Consider the following 21,603-nt stretch of genomic DNA (forward strand, 5'->3'; position numbering starts at 1 on the left):
ATCCTATTTCAATAAACCTCATCGATTAGAGCTTATTATCCACCCTCCTAGCTTCATTTGACTGATTAGACCTTGCCATTGTGTTTAGAGACCCAAAAAACCCTAGCACATCACATTTTATGACCAAACTCCATTTGATTGTTAAAAAAGTGTGATTCCATTTCAAGCTTTCTTGTTAATTGATAAACTATTGGCTAAACCTAGACCCAAACCAAATTTGTCAATCTACACCTCTGATCAAAGATCCATCAACTCCATCAAATTCAGGGTGTTCAAAAATGTCTACCCACCAAATTTCATCCCAAAATTCCCCCATTTGACCATTCATCAAGCAAAAGTTTTATTTCAGCAAATCTCGTTGATCTGAACTTGGCAACCATAAATCTCTATCATTCCAATCCTATTTGACCAATCAGACTTCACCACTATGTTCAAAGACCCAAAAAACCCTAGCATGCCAAATTTCACGCCTTAATTCACTCGTTTGACTATTAAACTAGGAATATGTCATTTCAACGCGCCAGATTAAATCACCACCTCATCTATCCCAATTTGAAATCTCAAAAGTGTGATGGCTGATGTTAGACCCATTCCTGACCTGTTTAAACATTTGGGCTGATGTAAGACCCATTTGAAACCTCAAAAATACCCACACTTAAAGCTAAGAAGAGACAAAACCATATTTAAAAGTTCATCAAATTTACATTTTCTGCCACTAACAGTCTTAAATACGAGACTGTCATGATAGACAGGCCCAAAGTTGACACATGAAACCCATCAAATCCACCCCCAATTCGAAGAAAACACTTCACCAAAGAAAAAATCTTGACTGAGTACATTTTTCTTTGAAGAATCCTTACCTAGGGTTGCAAACAGATCAAATCGGATTCGGTAAGGGCATATCTTTCCAACTAGTTAAGAAAACTCGATAGATCCGAATCTAATAAGGATCCGTCAGATTCTCAAAAGTATGATTCAAATTCAAATATATCATCGGATATCCGATTCGATTAGAACTATATTTATAAAATAATATATTATATTATTTATATAATATAATGATATATTAAACTATAAAATATATTATATATTATATATAATTATATAAATAATATAGAATATACATATATAATATGTAAATAATAAATAATATATAATATAAAATATTTCATAATTAACGGATCGAATCAGGTCACAAATGGATCGGATCGGATAAGCCAATATCCAAATTCGATCCGTTAACTTCCTATCCGATCCAATTTGTTAGGATCAGGAGGGATATTTGAATCCACCTCTTAACGGACCGATATTGGATTCGGATAGGATCTGATCTAATCCGACTTATTTGCAGCCTTATCCTTACCTGTTTTTGTGAAAAAAATTTCTTGAAGCCCAAGCCTTGTGATTAGACAAATTTCAGATCTCTTCCTCTCTATTTCTCTATAAATACTGATCCAACTCGAGCTCAAAGGGAGGCCCTCAGAGAGAGAGAGAGAAACTAGAGAGGCATCACCTCAAAATCAGTCTTTGGATAAGTTAAAAGCATGTTCTTCCATATTTAAGAAATTCTTACAATTATTTCTGTTTTTCTTCGTTAAGAATTGAGCTTGAACAACTCCCATATTTGACTGCTAAAGCGGCTTCGAGAGAGGGATGTCTAATACCTTCCCTCTCCCAACCCTTGGGACCCAAAATCTCTAGATTGTGTGCCTTTTCCCATGGAAAACGGAGTCACTATCAAAGACATTGATTTTTCGAATATGAAAATGAGGGTCCATTTCCTCTAAAAAAAATGGGTGGCGACTCCTACTTTTTGAGACAGCCACAAGCTTCCCAGAGTTCACAACTGACAGCTCCACTAGGAAATTACCTAGACCTTTACAGGGTGTTATCTGGGTTCAATTTTGCACTTTTTCTGTTTGTGCGCTGTGAAGATTTAAGAATTTAAAATTTGCTAGATTGGGATTCAAAATACACATTAAGAAGGATGGGCATGATAGACCTTCCCAACATGATTCAAAACCGCGTTTTAGTGTTCGTTGGCACGGGAGACCTCTTCCTTGTACACCCAAAACCATTCTTGTAACAAAACTGCAACCAATCTTTCACCCAAAACTATTCCTGTGCCAAAATCGCACCCGAAACTACACCTAAAATTGTACCTTTGCCAAAATTGCATCTAAAACCGCACCCAGAACCACGTCTTCACCAAAATCACAATCAAGGTCTCACCCAAAACATATATTCTTTGAAATCGCAATTCCTTTCACCCAATCGCAACTCAGAAATTTGAAATCGCAATTCCTTTCAACCCATCACAACCCAGAAATTCAAAATCGCAATTTCTTTCATCCCATCGCAACCCATAAATTCAAAATCGCAATCCCTTTCAACCCATTGCAACCTAGAAATTCAAAATCGCAATCCCTTTCAACCCATTGCAACCTAGAAATTCAAAATCGCAATCCCTTTCAACCCATTGCAACCTAGAAATTCAAAATCGCAATTCCTTTCACCCCACCACAGCCCAAAAGTTCAAAATCGCAACTCAAAACACTCCCATCGCAACTCAGAACCTCCCCATCGCAACTCAGAACATGCCCATCGTACCTAGGTCACACCCGTCTACCTTTCCCGCACCTTGTTATCGCAACTTATCCTCCCATCGCAGTGCACCGGATCTTTACTGTGACTAGCCTTCAATATCGTAGAAAAAAATTACAAGCCCCTTTTTTTCTTTTTTGTTTCCCCCCCCCCCCCTCTTTTCCTTTGTTAATCTTTCAAAAATTGTAGTTTTCTCTTTCTCTATAACTGAATGTGATTAGCCATATCTTTAGGTAGGAGTAAATTGCATTTGTTTCTTGTTTTGCACTATCATTTTCTTTGTTTTAGTCAATAAAGCATCAAGAGAATCTAGCTTCTATTAGTTCCAAAGTGTGGTCACCTAGAAACTTGTAGGATTGCTTGTAAATTCAAACACGTGGTTACATTCTCCCCTTGCTCTTTGCTTTGTCTTTGTATTTTTCTTACATGCTTAAACACTCTCATGTAAATAGAATTAGAATCTCATCTCACCTATTAAATGAATGATAGTAGGTATGTGCCTTGGAATTTTGGTCCTTAAAGGCTCCACCAAAACCTTCAAACTAGCCACCAACCAAAGAAGCCCACTTGTCCATGGGTGGACGTTTAAAGGCTGACAACCTTGTTGAAACTTTTGAGTCTATAACTCCACTAACAACTTCATGTATTGCACCTAGAATGCCCATACAGAGAAGATTTCAATGAAAATAAGATAAAGAAACTGTAGTGTAATTAGGACTAGGATAGGGCTTAGATAACTTAGATCCTATTTCAATGAAAATAAGATAAAGAAACTATAGTCTATAACTCCCCCTGTTTGATCCACCATCAAGCTTAGATCATATTTCAATAAATATCATTGATTAGAACTTATCATCCACCATCCCAGCTTCATTTGACTGATTAGACCTCACCACTGTGTTTAGACACCCAAAAAACCCTAGCATGTCACATTTCATAACCAAATTCCTCCATTTGATCGTTAAAAAAGTGTGATTACATTTCAAGCCTTCTCATTAATTGATAAACCATTGGCTAAAACCTAGACCCAAACCAAATTTGTCCATCTACACCTTTGATAAAAAATCCATCACCTCCATCAGATTCAGGGTGTTCAAAAATGCCTACCCACCAAATTTCATCCCAAAACTTTCTAGTTTGACTAGGAATGGCAACGGGTAGGGTACTCATGCAAATTAACCTACCCGTTCCAGAACCTGCCTACATACCCTTGATCCCAAACCCGTTAAACCTGCCCTAACCCATTCCACCTGATTATCATATGATCAAATTAGACTTTTCTTCAATTTCAATATTAAGTATATAAAAAATTCAACTGTTCATTATCGACCAACATTCAACAAGAGCCAACATTAATAGAACCCTTCCATATAAAAGAACAAAAGAGACATTGAGGCAATGACTTTCTATGACAATCAACAGCTATACAAGTGCTCTACAATATTTTCATTCAAGTTTTTTGTCTCAATTGCAAAGGAAATTTCAAAAAAGATCCACCATAAAAAGTTAAAAACCCCTTAGGTCTTTAGTTGTACTTGTGAATCATTTTCAACTACAAACCTTCACTTTATATTATAAATATGCTTGCTTTCATGAATAACTCAATTGACAAATAGTTATGTTTTTGACAAGCCCATTACAGTCAACAAGGAAAACAATTCTTGTTCATTATACTAACATGTAAACATTGTCATTTTGCTTGAAAATAATAAGCATTATTAATTCAAATAATTTCTGGATTCTAAAAAAGACGATCAATCAAAGGTAAAAGACAAAGCCAGTGTCCAATCCAACAATGGTTATTTTCTTCTAGGTTTTATATGCAAGCAACAAAATGCCAAAACCAAAAGATATACAATATAGTGGAGTTTTAACTTCTAATAACTAATAAGGACCAAAACATACTTGTATATTGGTAAAAAAAAAAAAAGAGAAAAGAAAAGAAAAATACTTACCTATGTTAGATGGCCAAAAACGATGGACGATAATGGTGCAAAACCAACTTTTGTCCAGCAATAGTTCAGTTTCATCTGAGTTTTGTATGCAAGTAGAAGTAGCAAAATTCCAGAACCAATAGTCACACACCAACACATCGTTTTCTTCTTCTGGGTTTTCTTTACGTTCTTTTACTTGAAAATTGAAACTTGGAAGAGCAACAGTCACACAGGGCACGGATGCGCGGTGTGGTGGAATGGAATAGTTTTTTTATTTTTTCAGTCTTTACTTAGACTCTTTATTATTTTCTAATTACTCATGGGTTGGGTACCGAGAGAGTTAGGAGACCAAAAGTCCAATAATTTCACTCAAACTTTTTGGATTTTGTTTAATTTGCACATTCAACTATTCAAGTATTGTAAATTTGTAATTTCAAAGAACCGAAAATCCAAATGCTTTTCTGATTTAAGCATTCCTAAAGCTTTTTGGATTTTTTTTCTTTCACATTCAAGTATTCTTAATTCTTAAAGTCCTAATTCTTATTTAAAGGCTATGGTGGTAATTTGGTCTATATATATTAAATATAATATATTTTAGCAAATATATATATATATATATATATAAATAAGAATACTTGAATGGCCCAATTTACAACTCCAATTGTAATGCTTTTGGTTTGGTTTTGACTAACCTAAAAAGATCGATTGTTAATTGAAACGATTGGTACATATATATTTTAAGTATATATCATATATTCTTGATGGAGACGATAAAAAACTAATGAAGTGAAGCGATCAAAAACTATACCCATCAATTAGTTAAACTATGAACACCCCTACCAAATTCTAAAGCACTCGTTTTCTTTCTTTTTCTTTCTTTTAATTTTAACATTATAAGCATCAGATGTGAGGGCTTAGTGGTTTAGGGATGAGAGTAGCCTATGTTCATTTTTTATTTCCCCATGCCCATAAGGTCATAACCCCCTACCCTGTCCCATGCATGTGAGGGTCGAATTTGATCAACCAAAAACAATGCTTGATTTGGACTTAAAAATAATTACATCAATAAATTTTTAAAATTAATTGATAAAAATTAAAATTCATAGACAAATATTTCACCTAGAAATATTGCTTGGATTGGACTTAAACTTGCTCAAACAAATTGGTTCTTAATTCAAATTTAGAAAAATAGATTCCAATTGTATTTTGCAATCTTAAATCCTAATTGTATTAATTTAAAATCCAATTAAATTTAATAATAATTATGTCATTGAAAATTTAAAATTAACTAAGAAAAAAATAAATTTCATAAACAAGCAAGTTTGCAAGTGTGCAATTCACCTAAAAGTATTGCTTTGATTGGACTTGAACCTAAACAAATGTCCCAAACTTACTAATTAACCATTATAAGAATGTCATAGGGCTGATAGGCCATAGCCCATTGGGCTCCTCCTAGTTGGCTTCTACTTAATTAATTTCTCTTAATATATTATATATTATAAATTATTTTATACTGTATATTATACCATGCCATGTATTTTATTTCTTATATATATACAATATATATATATATATATATGTATATAGTCGAGTTTGTAATCGGGTATTGGGAACGGGTATCCGCATCAAACAAACTAGGTATCGGGTATCGGATACCTTATTGTCAAAACCCAAACCCATCTCAAACCCTATAGGGTTTTGATAAACAGGCCCTATTAGGGGCGGATACCCAAAAATTCCTACAAAATTGCCATCCCTAAGTTTGACCCTTCATCAAGCAAAGATTTTATTTTAACAAATCTCGTTGATCCAAACATGGAAGCCATAGATATCCATTATCCCGACCCTATTTAACCAATCAGACCTCACCATTATGTTCAGAGACCCAAAAAAATCTAGCACGTCAAATTTCACGTCCAAATTCATTCGTTTGACTATTAAACTAAGAAGATGTCATTTCAACGTTCCAAATTGAATCGCCACCTCATTTGTGCCAATTTGAAACCTCAAAAGTGTGATGGCTTATGTCAGATCCATTCTTGACCTGTTCAAACACTTGGACTAGTGAAATTGAGTCTAATAGACCCAAAAAGCCCAAAAACCCAAAGGTACCCCCACTTAAAGCTAAAAAAGACAAAACCACATTTAAAAGTTCATCAAATTTACATTTTCTACCACTGATATTCCCAAATACGAGATTACCATGATAGGCATGCCCCAAAATCCCATTTGACACACAAAACCTGTGAAAACCACCCCCAATTCGAAGAAAACATTTCACCAAAGAAGAAATCTTGACTAAGCACCTTTTTCTTTGAAGAATCCTTACCTATTTTTGTGAAAAAGCTTGATTGAATGCCAAACCTTGTGATTGGACGAATTTCATATCTCTTCCTCTCCATTTCTCTATAAATACTGAACCAACTCAAGCTCAAAGGAAGGCCCCCCAGAGAGAGAAAGAGAGAGGGACAGAGAGAGAGAGAGAGCCAGAAAGGAGGATGGGGAAGAGAGAGGAGAGCTTTCTCCCATCCCATATACTGCCTTCTCTTCACTCGAAATTTAGAGGTACTTTGGACCTCAGATTCTAAACTCGCCTCCTCCATTTTCAAGCAAAAGTTATTGCAACCAGAAGTACTCCCTAGCTCAAGAACCCATTTAAACTTCATTCTATTCATCCCTAGTTGCTAGAAAACCCTTGACAAGATACATACAAAAGGTAAGTCTTTCTTTTAACTATTAAACATGATTTCGCAATCTCTATTTTTTTTTTTTTAGTTTTCTGGGTTGCTTGAAGTTCTAAAATGTTAGAAAACCAACGTTTGTAATTTCTTCTTGACTGAGAATAGAGGCAGAGAGACAAGTGTCTTAGGGAAATCAATACCTAAGACCCAATAACATCACCTCAAAATTGGTCTTAGGAGAAGTTGAAACCATGTTCCTCCATATTTAAGAAATTCCTACAACCATTCCTGTTTTTCTTCATTAGAAATCGAGCTTGAACAACTCCCGTATTGGGATGCTACAACAGCTTGGAAAGAGGGGTGTCTAATAACTTCCATCTCCCAATCCTTGGGACCCAAAATCTCTAGGTTCTGTGCCTTTTCCCATAGAGAACGAAGTCACTATCAAAGACAAGTCAATTTTTCGAATTTAAAAATGATGGCCCATTTCCTCTAAAAAAATGGGTGGTGACTCTTACTTTTTGAGCTGGCCACAAGCTTCCCAGAGCTCACACACAATGGGATGTGCCTGTAAGGTTGGTGTGAGGCGCCATTTGTGAGGAGCAGACCCGGTCTTAGATAATGCCACGTCAAATTTAATGTTATAAGGCAAAAGGATCCTTGCACCGACCTTACAACACATCCCACCGTGTATTGGGAACATCTCCCATGAATAATAAGATACAAGTCCAGAAGATGTTCGCCCTGTGTGCAACTAGACCTGTTCATGGGCCGGATAGCCCGACAGCCCGACCCGCACCCCGACAGGGCTTGGTCATATAATTAGGCCCGCGGGCCTGACCTCGGGCTTAACACAGTAAGCCCGACTGTGTTTCGGGCCGGGCTCGGGATTTGTCAAAAAAGCCCGGCCCGAGCCCGACCCAGCCCGACTCAGTATTATATATTTTATAAAATATATAATATGTATTTTGTATATTATATAAAATATATAAATAATATAATATTTATTAAAATATATATTTATAATTTAATATATATTTTTTATTCTTTTCTTTATAATTTCAATCTATCTCTCTCTTTATTCAGCTGCTTCAACATTAATAATAATAATAATATAGGCTAAATTTCGGGCCCAGGCCCAGGCTCAGGCCCAAATTATAGGCCCGATGGTCGGGCCGGGCTCGGGCCCAAATTGTAGGCCCGATGGTCGGACCGGGCTCGGGCCTTAAAAAAAATTGTTAATACACAGTAAAAGCCCGGCCCGAGCCCGGCCCGGCCCGGCCCATGAACAGGTCTATGTGCAACTAATTGATATGATGTGTGATTAGTGTGAGAAGCAGATCCTGATTCATAAAGAAGCATTAAAGTTTCATACAATACACTCCCAACATTGTACCATGTTGCAAGGAAATGTTTCCAATGTGCGGCTGTAGTGGCTAGTTGGAACCCGGATCACCTACCAACTAAGCATGTTCCAACACCCTTCCAACATGATCTGACACCACACATCTCATACATGGTGGATTTCATTGTATGATATATCCTATCTCATGGTGTGGTGTCAAATCAAGTTGGGAGGGTGTTGGAACATGTTTTGTTGGTAATTAATCCCAACTCGACTAGTTGGGATAGTAATGGGAGCATTAGTTGGTGGTAGATCCTTGCCCATGGTATGGTAGACCACCTCACAACAATTGCAGCAATATATTAAAAATATTTCCAATACTTGTATATTATCATTCATGGGGAAGATGTTTCAAATACACAGCTGCAATGTGCCAATGTGAGGGGAGCTATGTGAGGAGCAATTCCAAATTACTATTACCACAATGACCAAGGAGGAGCTGAGTTACCCTCAATAACGTCAACCATCAACTTAGAGATAATCATAATGGAAGAACAACCTAGGCTATAAGCAAAACTCAAGCCATGAACAACCTAAGCTATGATTTTAGCTTTAAGGAGATCATGGCTCAATGTAAATGGGTGGAGTGTAAATTCTTACTTCTTATTTGCTTTAAAGTGTAACTAGTTAGGACTCATGCCATGCACGGGCTTCATTTATAAGCAAAATTGAAGGAGCTATGTGACATTTCCAATTAAATGGTGTCCATCTAAGTTCAGTTCAAGTATTATTTTTTTGGGTTAAGTTTAGTTTATCCAATCACAATCTAAGTTGCACTTTAGTGAGAGTGGCTAATTTCCTATTTTTTACATAAATTTGTATCATTTTTGTATCTTAATGCTAAATTTTATTAATTTTTTGAAAATAAATTTTTTATTAATTTTTATTGGTTTATCATTATTTCTGTATTATTTTTAGGTAAAATTATAAAAAAAAATCCCCTTATAACAATTCTATATATAAACCACCTTTGTGTTTTGACCCTAACAAAGGCCTCCCCTATAGTTTTGAATAAAAAAAGTTCAAATACCTCCTTTCCCTTGGATTTTTGGTAACAAATACATTGAAGTTATGAAAATACCCTTATCATTGTTAATGCATTGTCATATATAATTTAAAAATTCAACTTTACCCTCCACTTATTTATTTTTCCAAATAACTTTCAAAGAATAACTCCCCTTACTCTTCTTAGACAAAGTAAGGTAAAAGGGCTGAAGTGAAGTAAAATTAATGTATTGCATCAATATTTTTTATTTGGAATGCTAACAAAAAAGAAGGTATTTGCACCTTTTTTCAAAACAATAAAGGAAGATTTTGTTAAGGCCAAAACACTAGGGAGTTTCATAGGATTGTTAGAAAACCCAATGAGGCTTTTATAATTTTCTTTATTTTTAAATGGAACTTAAATTGATTTTAAAATAATTAAGCTATATTTAAAATTGATATTCTTATTGATTTTTGAAATTAGTAAAAATTGAATTTATTTAAGTATATTAAGTTGTGAAATTTAAATTCCTTATGAAATTTAATTAACTATATAAATTTTTATTATTTTCAAATGGAATAAATGGATTATAATTTTAAATGGAAGTAGATTATTTAGCATAATAATATATCATTGAACATCTCAATTTCAATATAATTCATCTTTACTAATAATTACAATTTAATGCAAATATATCTAATACATATATGTATATATATATATAGTTAAATTGAAATTGATATATATATATATAGATAAAGTTAATGAATTATATGCAATTTAATGGAATAATGGAGATGAGAGAGAATGAGGAAAGATTATTAAAAGAGTTGATGGGAGAGAGAGTTAATGATGTGTTAATGAAGAGTGTTAAAAGTCTTAAAAATGATTGGCCACTTGAGTTATTTTATTCAAGTTTAAAATTAAAAAATTCAAAGAAAAAAAAATAGTTGACTTTGAGAAGAAACCAGAAAAAGTTAGGTAACTTTGAGAATAAACCAAACTGCAGGAAAGTGCCAACTGGGCACATTCCATTTTAATATGTAGATATAGATTTATAATTTATCTTTGCTTAAGGGTTGAATTTGTTTTATTTATTTGTGAGAATAAAATGCAAAATAAAATGATGTAGTTTGAAAGAGAATGAAGGCTCATCAAAGTATTAACACGTGTCAGTGTACATCGTAGCGACTTTTGAAAACTAACATCCTTACTAGAGATGTCCTGATTCGAAGTGCATCACCCCTTTGAATCGCATCATTCCCAAAAAGGATTTAATTTAGTGAGGCAGGTCGATAATAGTTTAAACTGGCACCCAATACAATCTTCAAATACAAACGCAATGGAACCACAAGGCCATTCCAAACACCACTAAAGTTCGAATCCAAGCTGAACTCAATTTTCATTCCAAGCTAAGAGTTCCTATCCATTCTGTTGTTGACGATTAAGTTTGGTGTGGGATATCTCATTGATTGGCATGAGGAAATCCTCATGCAGCCGTATGAGCAAATGTGAACTCGACTAATCAAGCCAACGGCCAAGCCAGTCACACACAGAATTTTATAATATAATGCCATTGCATTCAAGCGAACTATCTATTCTTTTTAGGGGTTCTACAGCATGAATGTTTTTATTTTCATTTGTTTTTAAAATCACATCAACAAGAAAACAAAAGCAAAACAAAAACAAAAACATGTTCTTGAACTCTGATTTTGTTTTCAAAGTAAAAAACAAGTTGATTTTGTTTCAAAAAACAATACATATTTTTGGAACCAACAAAATATTGGTTCTTAAAACAAAAACAAATTATTTTAGTATAAAAATTATATATTTTATGGAACATGATTTGAATAACCATGAACATGTTTTTAGTTCCAGTTTTGAAAATAAAAAAACACAACCAAGAATTTTATGTTTTTGTTTCAAGAAACAATCTGTTTTCAAACAAGATGGTTTTGATTTGTTTTTTGAACCGGCAACAAGAAAAACAATTCATGTTGTAGAACGGCCCCTTAGTGTGTTCAATGTGGTGATGGACTAGGAGTTTCTTTCTACCGTCAACAACTAGACAATATGGATCCAATGTGTCCGTCCTTCGCTGCAGGACCTGCGGTAGCCATGAAGCTAGCTGTGGCGGGGTACTAAGCAAATGGCAAATGAGGGAGGGTTTATATAAAGGAATTCCTAAATGATGAAAAGCCAGAGATTTCCTAGCTTTGCCTTGATAAAAACCTTAAATATGCCTTGATAAGAAGACTTTACAAACAAGGAATGGACAATTTCTACCAAGAGCTAAGAGATTCCCTAGCTTTGCTTTTGCAAAAGTCTTTTTCCCGCCTGGAAAACTCATATAACTTTCCTATGTCCTCCAAAAGCCCAGATCTGCCAACAAAAAGAAATGTTCACATTGCACTAGTTAGCATTCAACACTGAACAGGTACAAAATCTATCTGCTTCACACAGATAAATAATAATATGCATACCCTAGGCATCGTATACACTTAGTATGCTATAGCATCAGTTTTACCGTGTATGATTGAAACCAAAGGCTCAGTTTGGAAGGAGTACAATTACAAGTATGTACAGTACAAATACATACAAAATAGTACAAAAATATAAAGTTTTGCGCTCTACGTATTTGTATTTGTACTCCTTCAAAATGGAACCAAAATACCAGAGAACGGGCTGCTTTTGTTAGCTTACATAGTGGGAATTGCCCATTTTCATTCCCCAATCTAATTCAACTACCCTATGGTACTAGGTTCCAACTCCACAATCATAAAAATTTGATTGAAAGAGAAAGGAGATGGTTTCACCATGAAAATCAAGACAAACTGTCACAACCAACTCAGTTCCCATGTTGATTGGTGGAGGCCTGCACTCCACAAATAAGCGAGTGGGTCCCCCCAAAATGCAACCAAATAAAAACCTAATAAAACACCAAAACATATCAAGTGCCATGGTGATTTGGATACCAGGATCCAAAATAAGGCTCGTGTGAGTTAATTTTTATGCACAAGTAACAGAAGAGTCGATATGTGACAATGTGCAGACATATTCTATTTTTGAATGTAAAGGATATCTGGATCTGCTTAATATATGTACAGAGGCATAATAACCCAGCTTATAGCAAAATTTTCTCTAGGATAGCTGCAGAACTGGCACAAAAATTTGGGGTAATAACATGCATAGCAAAGATGGCATGAGTTGTCAGATAAGAATAGAACAAGGAATCCATGAATTTTAACTAGTGGAATACTGGAATTAGAATCCATATTTCCAAGGCCAAGGGGATAACACTTGATACTCCACTTTATAGTAACTACTTGGAATGATATGCAGGCATCAAGTCAACAAGAATGAAGAAAATATGGCTTAAACTTGAAAAATGGTGCCATGTTTTATGTATACCACAAAGTGTTGCATGAAATAACATGAACAGGTTTATAGAAAATCTAACCTTCAAGTTTCTATCCCAGCTTCCTGTACACAAGGCACTCCCATCTGCTGACAAACCCAAACAAGTGATCCGGCCCTCATGTGAGTTTTGCAGAGATCCCAAATTTAGAACTACCTGAGATGAAGGAACCAATTTTAAGAGAAAATCTAGCACACTGTGCCACATTAGTTTCTGATTAGATTAAAATAATGAATGTGAATGCAGATTCAAATTGCAAGGTAAACAAAGTCACGCTGAAAACAGACAGCACACTACAACAAGGATACTTTGCCTTCTTAAAGAGGTATATTCTGGTAGGTCATATAGGAAGGAGGTAAAAAGAGAAGAAAATGCCTCAGTGCTCAGGTTCTCACAGTGACTATCTGGCAGTACTTGACATGCAATATATGTCCTACCATACAATTAGCCAATGTAAGTAAAGCATGGAAGCTTTTTGTTTATAGGATTAACAATAATGAAAAAATTCCAAAGAAGGTGCCAATTCAAACATTTCTTGATGCATTTCAAGTAAACAACTTGATGTAGCTATAAGGCAAAATAAGATCCTTCTTTTTCTCCAAGATACATTTATGACAACATGTGTTAGAGATCTATATTGATTTCAGACATATCAAATAAATAAATAAAAGTATACTATAAACATATAAGGCAGATGCATAAGGATTCAACTTCAAAACTGAGCCTCACATACCTTTGCCATTAAGGTGTCCCATACGTAGCAGTCCCCATTTGAGTATCCAACAAACAGAAGCCTGCCTGATATTGAGAAGGCAATGGAGGTCACAAGAGGAACCTCACCATCATGCTGCTGGTGGTAGACTTGCAGTTGGTGCCCAGTCCTCATGTCAAATAGCCTACATGTTCCATCATCTGAGCCAGTTCCAAATCTGTATCCATCTGGGAAGAACTTTACAGTGCTAACATCTCCCTCATGGCCATGAAATGTGCGGACTGCTCGACTTGCAATGCGGGTGTCCCACAACCGGGCAGTTGCATCGCATGAACCAGAGACAAACATCTTTGAGTTGGATCCATTGATTGATACACTGAAAATGATGTAAAACATCAAGAAGCTATTTATTTAGCATATGGATGCACAGACAATCAAGACAACAATTTAATCATAGTTCAAGTAGAACCTATTGATTGTCATTGTTTGACATGGTACTATGGATAATCAAATTTAACCTATACAATGGAAGTATGGAACATCCTCCCAAGGCATAAATTCCAATTACATCTAAGACTGCATTGACAGTCACATTTTATAGTAAGGATTGTGCTTGTAACTCAGCTCAACTGGAATAAACCTTGTCCCAACCATATGCATGTATATATAGATCCCTGTTCTTACTGCTCAGAATTCATGATCCTTACACTCACCTCAGTACATCAGCTGTGTGTCCTGATGGAAATTCTCCTCCAAATACAGAAAGCCTCTGGGCTGTAGTAACATCCCATAAAATACATGTTTGATCACCAGAACTGGTTATTAGGTGAGTATCTTCATCTGGAACATACTGACATGAGGATACATAACCCTTGTGCCCACTGAGCATTCTTGATACTGTTAAGTTTCCGTCCTTGTCATTAGGCGAGTTTAGATTGAAGATAGAGCATATACTATCGAGACCACCACATGCAACAGATTGACCATTTGGAGAGAAGGCACATGTCATGACCCACGCACAAGGTAGCTTTATAGCATGAGTTTTTTGGCTCGTTAAAGAATTCCACACAATTAACCTTCCATCTTGAGATGCGCTGACAATTCGATTCTTTTCAGAAGTCCAGTCCAAAGAATAAACCTGGCAGATTTCTCATGTAATGGGGTTAAAATTCTCAGGACATATATCAAAGAGAGCATGCATGACTGCACTTAGTAGATTGTGATGATCCAACAAAGGAAAACAAAGAATAAGATAAAATTTTAGAAATAGTAACACTTAGAAACAACAAGGCAAATAATGAAAAATGATGGCAATTTTTACCCATAAGTGCCACCATTTGTACAAGATCCCTGTTACTTTGTGGCTGTTGCAGCCGTAATGTGGTCAACAATATCCACCAAGAAACAAGAAGCCAAAAAACTGGCAAATATTATAAAAGCACTCCACTACCATGAGTCCATTCAAGAGGCAAAAATCATCCCAACAGAAAGAAGTCCAAGATGCACTGAGCATAAGCAAAAACTCCAACTACAAATATTGTTGCTCAACCAGCTCCATATACTTCTGCTCACACTCTACAATCTTAATTCTTGATAAATGATTTACAATATCAAAAAAAGACAACTGCACCTATCATAATTCTAAATGGTATAACCTTATACCCATGCATGGGTGAATAATAACCATCATCATCTAAGTCTTGTCCCAACTATATGGGGTTGGCCACATGGATCCAGCTCTGTCATTCCATTTTGTCCAGTGCCATATCATTTGTTAAACAATGAGCACTTAAATTATTTCTTACTACTTCAATCCATGTCCTTTTCACCATGCCTGGATAAATCAGTCAGGAAAAAATCTAAGGAAACCAATATCATTACTACTTTCTTACATCAAGGCAATATCCTGTTTCAAACTAAAACAACCTCAAAAAAAGGCATCAACAATTACCTTGCAGAATATTCTTGCAGCCAGTTGTTAATCAAAAAGAATACTATTGCAACCAAAAATGTCATTGGTTATCCAGCACTTGGAACCATTACAGGTACAGTGCAGAAGTAAAAGCATAAGGTGGAGGGGGGAATAAAATGTCTTAAACGACAGTTGTTTCTACACTCTCAGTCTCTCAGAGACAATATAATAGGAGAAACATTTATTCCAATTTTATTAGATGTCTCCAAAGAGACATGACAGGAAAAACATTCTTCTACGCATGGTTTATAAAAAAACATTTCAAGAGAGAGGGGAAAATAACCAGAATCGTGCATTCAAAACTAAACCTGAAGATAAAAGGGGAGAGAGAGAGAGAGAGAGAGAGGTCAGAAGGATATCAAACCTGGCAACCCCCAAGAATTGGTAAACGACTGCACGTACATTTGGATTTGAAACACCATATTGGTTCAATGGATGCCTTCTTTACATACTTAAATAATGATAATTCAACATAACTGTACCATTAATTAAGAAATAATGTTCCCAGTAAGATTATATAATTTTTTTTTCTAAAGTTTCCAAATGCTCTTCTATTCAGTTCACTGAACATTGCAACCAATTATATCCATTTGATACTCCGTGATATTCACTAGGGGCAGGGATGGGTCTGTTGGAGGGAGCATCTATCAATAGAAGATCTTCAATTATCGACCAACACATTGCCCTTAAGAGGTAAACTAGAAAACTAACCAACATATTTAAGCAAGCACAAGCAGGATAGCATGACAAGTAAGAAATAAGATAACAAGGTACAAACAATTTGCAGCATGAGGTTGGTACCGAATCAATCCACAACACAACCTTGACAAATTATCTTGTCGATTTAACAAAATCGCATAATGATAAAACCCTACCTTTCCCGTGTGTCCCTGCAATGTCCTGCAGCAGACCAGATCGGTAGGGCCAAAGCTAACCGGCGTTCGTCCCTGCGACCTGGCATACCCCGCGACTGCAAAATCAGAGCAGATGGCACACATATAAGGAAGATTAAAAAAGGAAGGAAAAACTTAAAAGGAAGAAAAGCAAGAAATCAATAGAGTAAAGAAGGTTCAGCTACCATCAGTATCAAGAAGAAGAATCCTCTTCTGCTTCAACTGTTCTCTTAGGGCATTCACAGTCGCTGTAGCAGCTATATGCCGCTTCTTTAATTCCGCAACAGACATCTCAAAACCCCTAGAATGTCTCAGACGATAAAATCAACAGTTTCGTGTCATTAAAACTTCCTCTAGAGATCAATCTGAACCCTAATATTCATTTATCTCGGAAAATTCGAAGCCAGAAACAAAATTCAAGCATGTAATTTAAAAAAAGAAAAAAAGGACAACAGAATATGAACAATAAGGCGTCGAGGATTGGCCTCCAGACTGATGAGTTTACAGAACAGTAGACATTGGTTAATGGACGCCGGGCCTGAGTGTCATTTTCGCGTTGAGACTTTTATCAGAGTTTGAGACCAGATCTTTATCCTACGTGGCGTGCCTAATCAGCACAAAGAATTGAGAAAAATTATTGGAATTTGGTGATCCATCATCAGACGTCTAATCCTGGATCTACACAGAAAAGAGATGTAGACATGTAGATTGTAATCAGAATTCAGAGGTGCGAAGAAGTGGGATTAAAAGATGGGGACCAAATAATGCAATTACGGAGTGAGACTGGTCTTCTGGCCTTCTGGGCGGAGGGAAAGAATTCTGGAGCCGGATCTTCTGCCCACAGTTTGTTCCCACATCCCTACCCACATAATACCACAGCCCTGTATTGGGAACATCTCCCTGTAAAATGATAAGAGAGGTATTTCCATGCTCACCTATAGGTTATAATGTCCGGTGGGTAGGGGATGTGGGAACCAAGGTTTTTAAAATTGACCCAGAGAACCGGTCAGGGGTTTGGCTCTCGGGTTGAACGGTCTAATTGTTCAAATCAAATTGTCGGCTCGTTCTGACAAAAAAATTAAAAATTAAAAAAATAAATAAATAATGGTCAAAACCGTTCGAACAGTTCAAATGGTTAATTGTCCGGTAATCAACGATTTTTGGGAAAAATATGATTTTAGGGAAAAATAAAACCAGTCACTTGACCAATTCCCAATTTTTTCGGTCCGATCCGATTTTGAAAACCATGGTGAAAACACCTTGTGAGTAACAGATTTTACTAAAACATTTCTTATAGTTTTCAACTAATTTAATCCATCTTTAGTTAGATTGAAGTGGAAAATGACAGTTTTGACCAAAGTGTCTACTAAACTCTTCATTCTACCGACTCTTTTCTTGCTCTAGTAAAACATGGGCAACAACTCTTTTCATCGATTTTATTCTCTATTTGAAGAAGGAAGACATCCTATTGCAAACTAATAACCTGAGATGCACCATTCTCTTTTCATTCTACCAAACTAAATATTGTGTGGTAGATTTGAAAATCAAACATTAATTCATTTTAAAAACTTGATGTGAAGTGCTAAAGGTACTTTCGGAATAAAATACCATAGCCCCATGCCTTTGAACATTTTCTGGTCGGTACAAATGGTTAAGTTACCATTTTCAGACATCAATATAAAAGATTCTTGACAAAATATCAATTAAGTAAATGGATTACAAATTAGGAGATTTTAGTAAAACATAAACTATAGGGTAGGTTTTAATAAATACATGAAACTATAAATGTGTTTTAGTAAATAATCCATATAAATACATACAAAACAATACAAAATATAAGGTTTTGCACTCTACATGTTTATATTTGTACTCCTTCCAAACTAAGAGGAGTACAAATACAAATACATAGAATATAAAACATTTGTATTTTGTATTATTTTATATATTTATACTATACATATTTATATTTGTACTCTTTCCAAGCTAAGCCTTTTAACTTTAAGTGCATTGCCAAAAAGAGAGAGGGAAAAAAGGTGCACAATGGGCTTAAGTAAGGGTTTGGGCCCATTCAAAATTTAACAAATGTTCAACCAACTTGGGTAAGGGTCTGACCCAAGTTGCACTCCTATTTATTGTATCTCTATTACATAGTCTCAACATCCCAGTCCAATAGGGGTGGGTGAGCATTATTCGGTTAAACCCAAAAACCGAATTGAAAATTTTGGTTTTGGTTTTTTCAATTCAGCTTTTAATTTTTTGGTGAATTCTTTTTTTTTTATTTTGGTTTTGGTTTTGGTTTTCAAAATTAGAAATTTGGTTTACCGAAAAAAATGAATTAATCAAATTTCATTATATAACAAGTAATATATAATATATATTTATATTAATATATTAATATATAATACATATTTATTTAGTACATAATGTATAATATATAATATACTATATATTTATATTAATATATTATATATAATATATTTAATAAAATTCAGTTTCATAATACATATTAGGATAAAATACAAAAACCTCCCTTCCATCACTGACCCAAACGAAAAACGTTAGACTGATGCATCATTTTTTCCAAATACCCATTTTACCCTTTTGTAAATTAATTTATATACGTTTTTACTGAAATAACCTAGTACACAAGCTTTCTCTTCCTTCTGAAGTAAAATGCGAACAGTGATTTTCATGCAAGAGAGAGTTTTTCATGGGTGGGTGAAGATGAGGATGACGAGAACTCTAAGAAAGCCAAAGGGATTGAAATAGAGAGTTATGTCTGATCTAATTGGATTCCACCTCAGGCCAGGCATGCCAGAGCAATCAGATCGGTTCTTGGGCCAATCATCAATAAAATGGCAAAGGGGATGTTATGGTTGTTGTTCTCTGTCATTGAGTTCAGGAGATGAATTAAAGTTTCTGCAGTTCATGTAAGAGCTTCTCTGTGAAGGGTTGAGAAGGAAATCAAAAGAGACAAGTCCAAACTCCATACAAGAGGAATCCTCAAATGGGGTTTGTTGTTTTGGAACAGAAAAATTCTTAACTTTCAATTTATGAGAGAGAGAGAGAGAGAGCAAGCATGCCTCGGGAGTCTTGGACTTGGGAACCAAACTTCTCTTTCTTCAGTAGAATCATGCTATGGAGAGCCAATGAACAAAGAAAAAAATGAAAGAAGGAAAAAGATGATCGTGGATAGGTTATTTTTTCTACATGTGACCATACCCCTTGAGTATAAGTAGAAGTTTTTGATATCCAAGGCTATAAAGGAATCCTGTCCACTAACACAAATCCCTCTACCTAAACTAAAAAATCAAACGAACAGAGAAGAAATGTATACAACTCTTCATATTCTCTAACACTGCATTATAGTTGATTAGTTACTATGAAGAGCAAAGTAGATGAGAAACAAACCCCAAATCTAAGAGGCGTTATTTCTCACCTGTTGATCTGAGTAATTGTGGAAGGATTAACAACATCAGTATTCAAGCTCTTCATCTGGTGACTGGTGTTGTGTGATGGCGAGGCTGTTGGGTGCATCGCCATTTCTTGAACGATGTGGGTTCCGAAACGACATGGCTAGTCTGGCCCTCCACAGGCTTTGTTGAATGATGGTGGCCCCTGTTCATGTGCCACTCAGTATTTATGGTCGGCAACTACATCTCTTGAGCACCACCATTTCTTCCCATCGGTATGATGACACCTCTCAAGCTTAGCGTCAGTGTTGTCGGAGAAACCTAGATGGAAAGAACCCCATCCTAGTGCAAACATACAAGACAGGAAAAGAAATAGAGAAATCAACAGAAGTAAATAGCATGATCTCTCATCAAATTGTACAAATGAGATGGTTAATTTATCAACACTTTGAGTTTTATTAAATCATTCTACCCAAATTATCAGAGACAATTCCATTCAATGCCCAGAAAAAAAACGGTAGGGCATTGGCATGGAAGATCAATGAATTACCACTGAATCAACTAGAATACAGTTGCTTTATTTGATTGTTTCTGGGGAAAAATGAAAAGAAAACAAAGAACCCAGTTTTAGATATTGAATGCTTAGTATGATTTATTGATTCAACTTGCAATAGATCTTTGCGTGGAAATCACTATTCGCAACTTCGCATTTCAAAAAGAAGGGAGGTTATGTGTATTGGGTTATTTCAGTAAAAATGTATATATATGATAGAAGAGAGGTTTTTGTTGAGTTCTGAAATTCAGTTTTAATTGAATTTCAGAACTTCATGAAATTCAGTTTTAATTGAAATAAATGAAAACCAAACTAAAATTTTTATTTCGGTTTTTTTGTAATTTAGTTCATTTTTTTTTTAAATTTTGATTTATTCAATTTGATTTTTAACCAAATAAACTGAATGTTCACCCCTAACTCCTTGTGGATCTTTTCCGAATGAAACTAAATTCAGTTGAAAATATTGTTATTAACCCAACTGCTTTATCAAGCTATTGGTTTGAAGTTCAAATCTATTGATCAACAAAATATTGGTCATATCCTATGTAAATGACACATATCAGGAATATCTCCCTACTAATGACAACAAAAAGTAGAGGTTCTCAATGTACAGCTGTAGGGTCTTTTGGTCAGTACATCCAACTCATTAGTTTGATTAAGGCCATGTTTGAGAGTGCTTATTTAAAACAAGCGTTTATTTGGGCCATTAAGCACTTATTGGTATTTGGGAAACAAGCCCAAAATAAGGGCTTATTTTTTAAGTGCTTATACAATAAGCACTTATTCAATTTTTTTCTTCCAAAATTATCCCTAGTTGAATTTTAAAATACCATTTATAAAATTATCCCTAGTTGAACTTTACAAAAGTGTTTTTATGAAAGTACTTTCACGAAAGCACTTTTATGAAAACACTTTTACGAAAGAACTTTTGAGAAAGTACTTTTATGAAAGCACTTTTACAAAAATACTTTTATGAACACTATAAAAATATTTTTGTAAAAGCATTTTTATAAAATTACCTATATAAAAGTGC

General features: G+C 35.1%; 1 protein-coding gene across 2 annotated transcripts; it reads right to left on the bottom strand.

Moving 5' to 3' along the window:
- Positions 1 to 11,798: 11,798 nt before the first annotated feature.
- Positions 11,799 to 17,363, bottom strand: LOC104601886 (guanine nucleotide-binding protein subunit beta-2). Of its 2 annotated transcripts, XR_016079453.1 has the most exons (7): positions 16,790 to 17,363; positions 16,587 to 16,681; positions 14,453 to 14,877; positions 13,761 to 14,115; positions 13,341 to 13,460; positions 13,070 to 13,183; positions 11,799 to 11,991 (listed from the first exon to the last, which is right to left on the bottom strand). XR_016079453.1 is itself a non-coding variant. In XM_010265392.3 (6 exons), the coding sequence occupies exons 1-6, from the start codon at positions 16,893 to 16,895 to the stop codon at positions 11,956 to 11,958; spliced, it is 1,131 nt and encodes a 376-aa protein (XP_010263694.1). In that variant the 5' UTR covers positions 16,896 to 17,321; the 3' UTR covers positions 11,799 to 11,955. The 2 variants fall into 2 exon arrangements, 1 of the variants encoding a protein (XP_010263694.1); XM_010265392.3 differs by lacking the exon at positions 13,341 to 13,460 and having other exon boundaries at positions 16,790 to 17,321.
- Between the last annotated feature and the right edge of the window lie 4,240 nt (positions 17,364 to 21,603).

The sequence above is a fragment of the Nelumbo nucifera genome, chromosome 1, assembly GCF_055504915.1.
Source record: "Nelumbo nucifera cultivar China Antique chromosome 1, China Antique-T2T, whole genome shotgun sequence".
NCBI classification, from domain to species: Eukaryota; Viridiplantae; Streptophyta; class Magnoliopsida; order Proteales; family Nelumbonaceae; genus Nelumbo; species Nelumbo nucifera.

What these genes read in the sequence shown, in the direction of transcription:
- LOC104601886 (XM_010265392.3), bottom strand. Translation starts at nt 16,895, where the DNA reads ATGTCTGTTGCGGAATTAAAGAAGCGGCATATAGCTGCTACAGCGACT. An exon ending in TCTTCTTCTTGATACTGATG is followed by an intron (nt 16,682 to 16,789) that starts GTAGCTGAACCT and finishes CTGATTTTGCAG; the next exon opens with TCGCGGGGTATGCCAGGTCG. An exon ending in GCTGGGATAGAAACTTGAAG is followed by an intron (nt 11,992 to 13,069) that starts GTTAGATTTTCT and finishes TTTTGTTGGCAG; the next exon opens with ATCTGGGCTTTTGGAGGACA.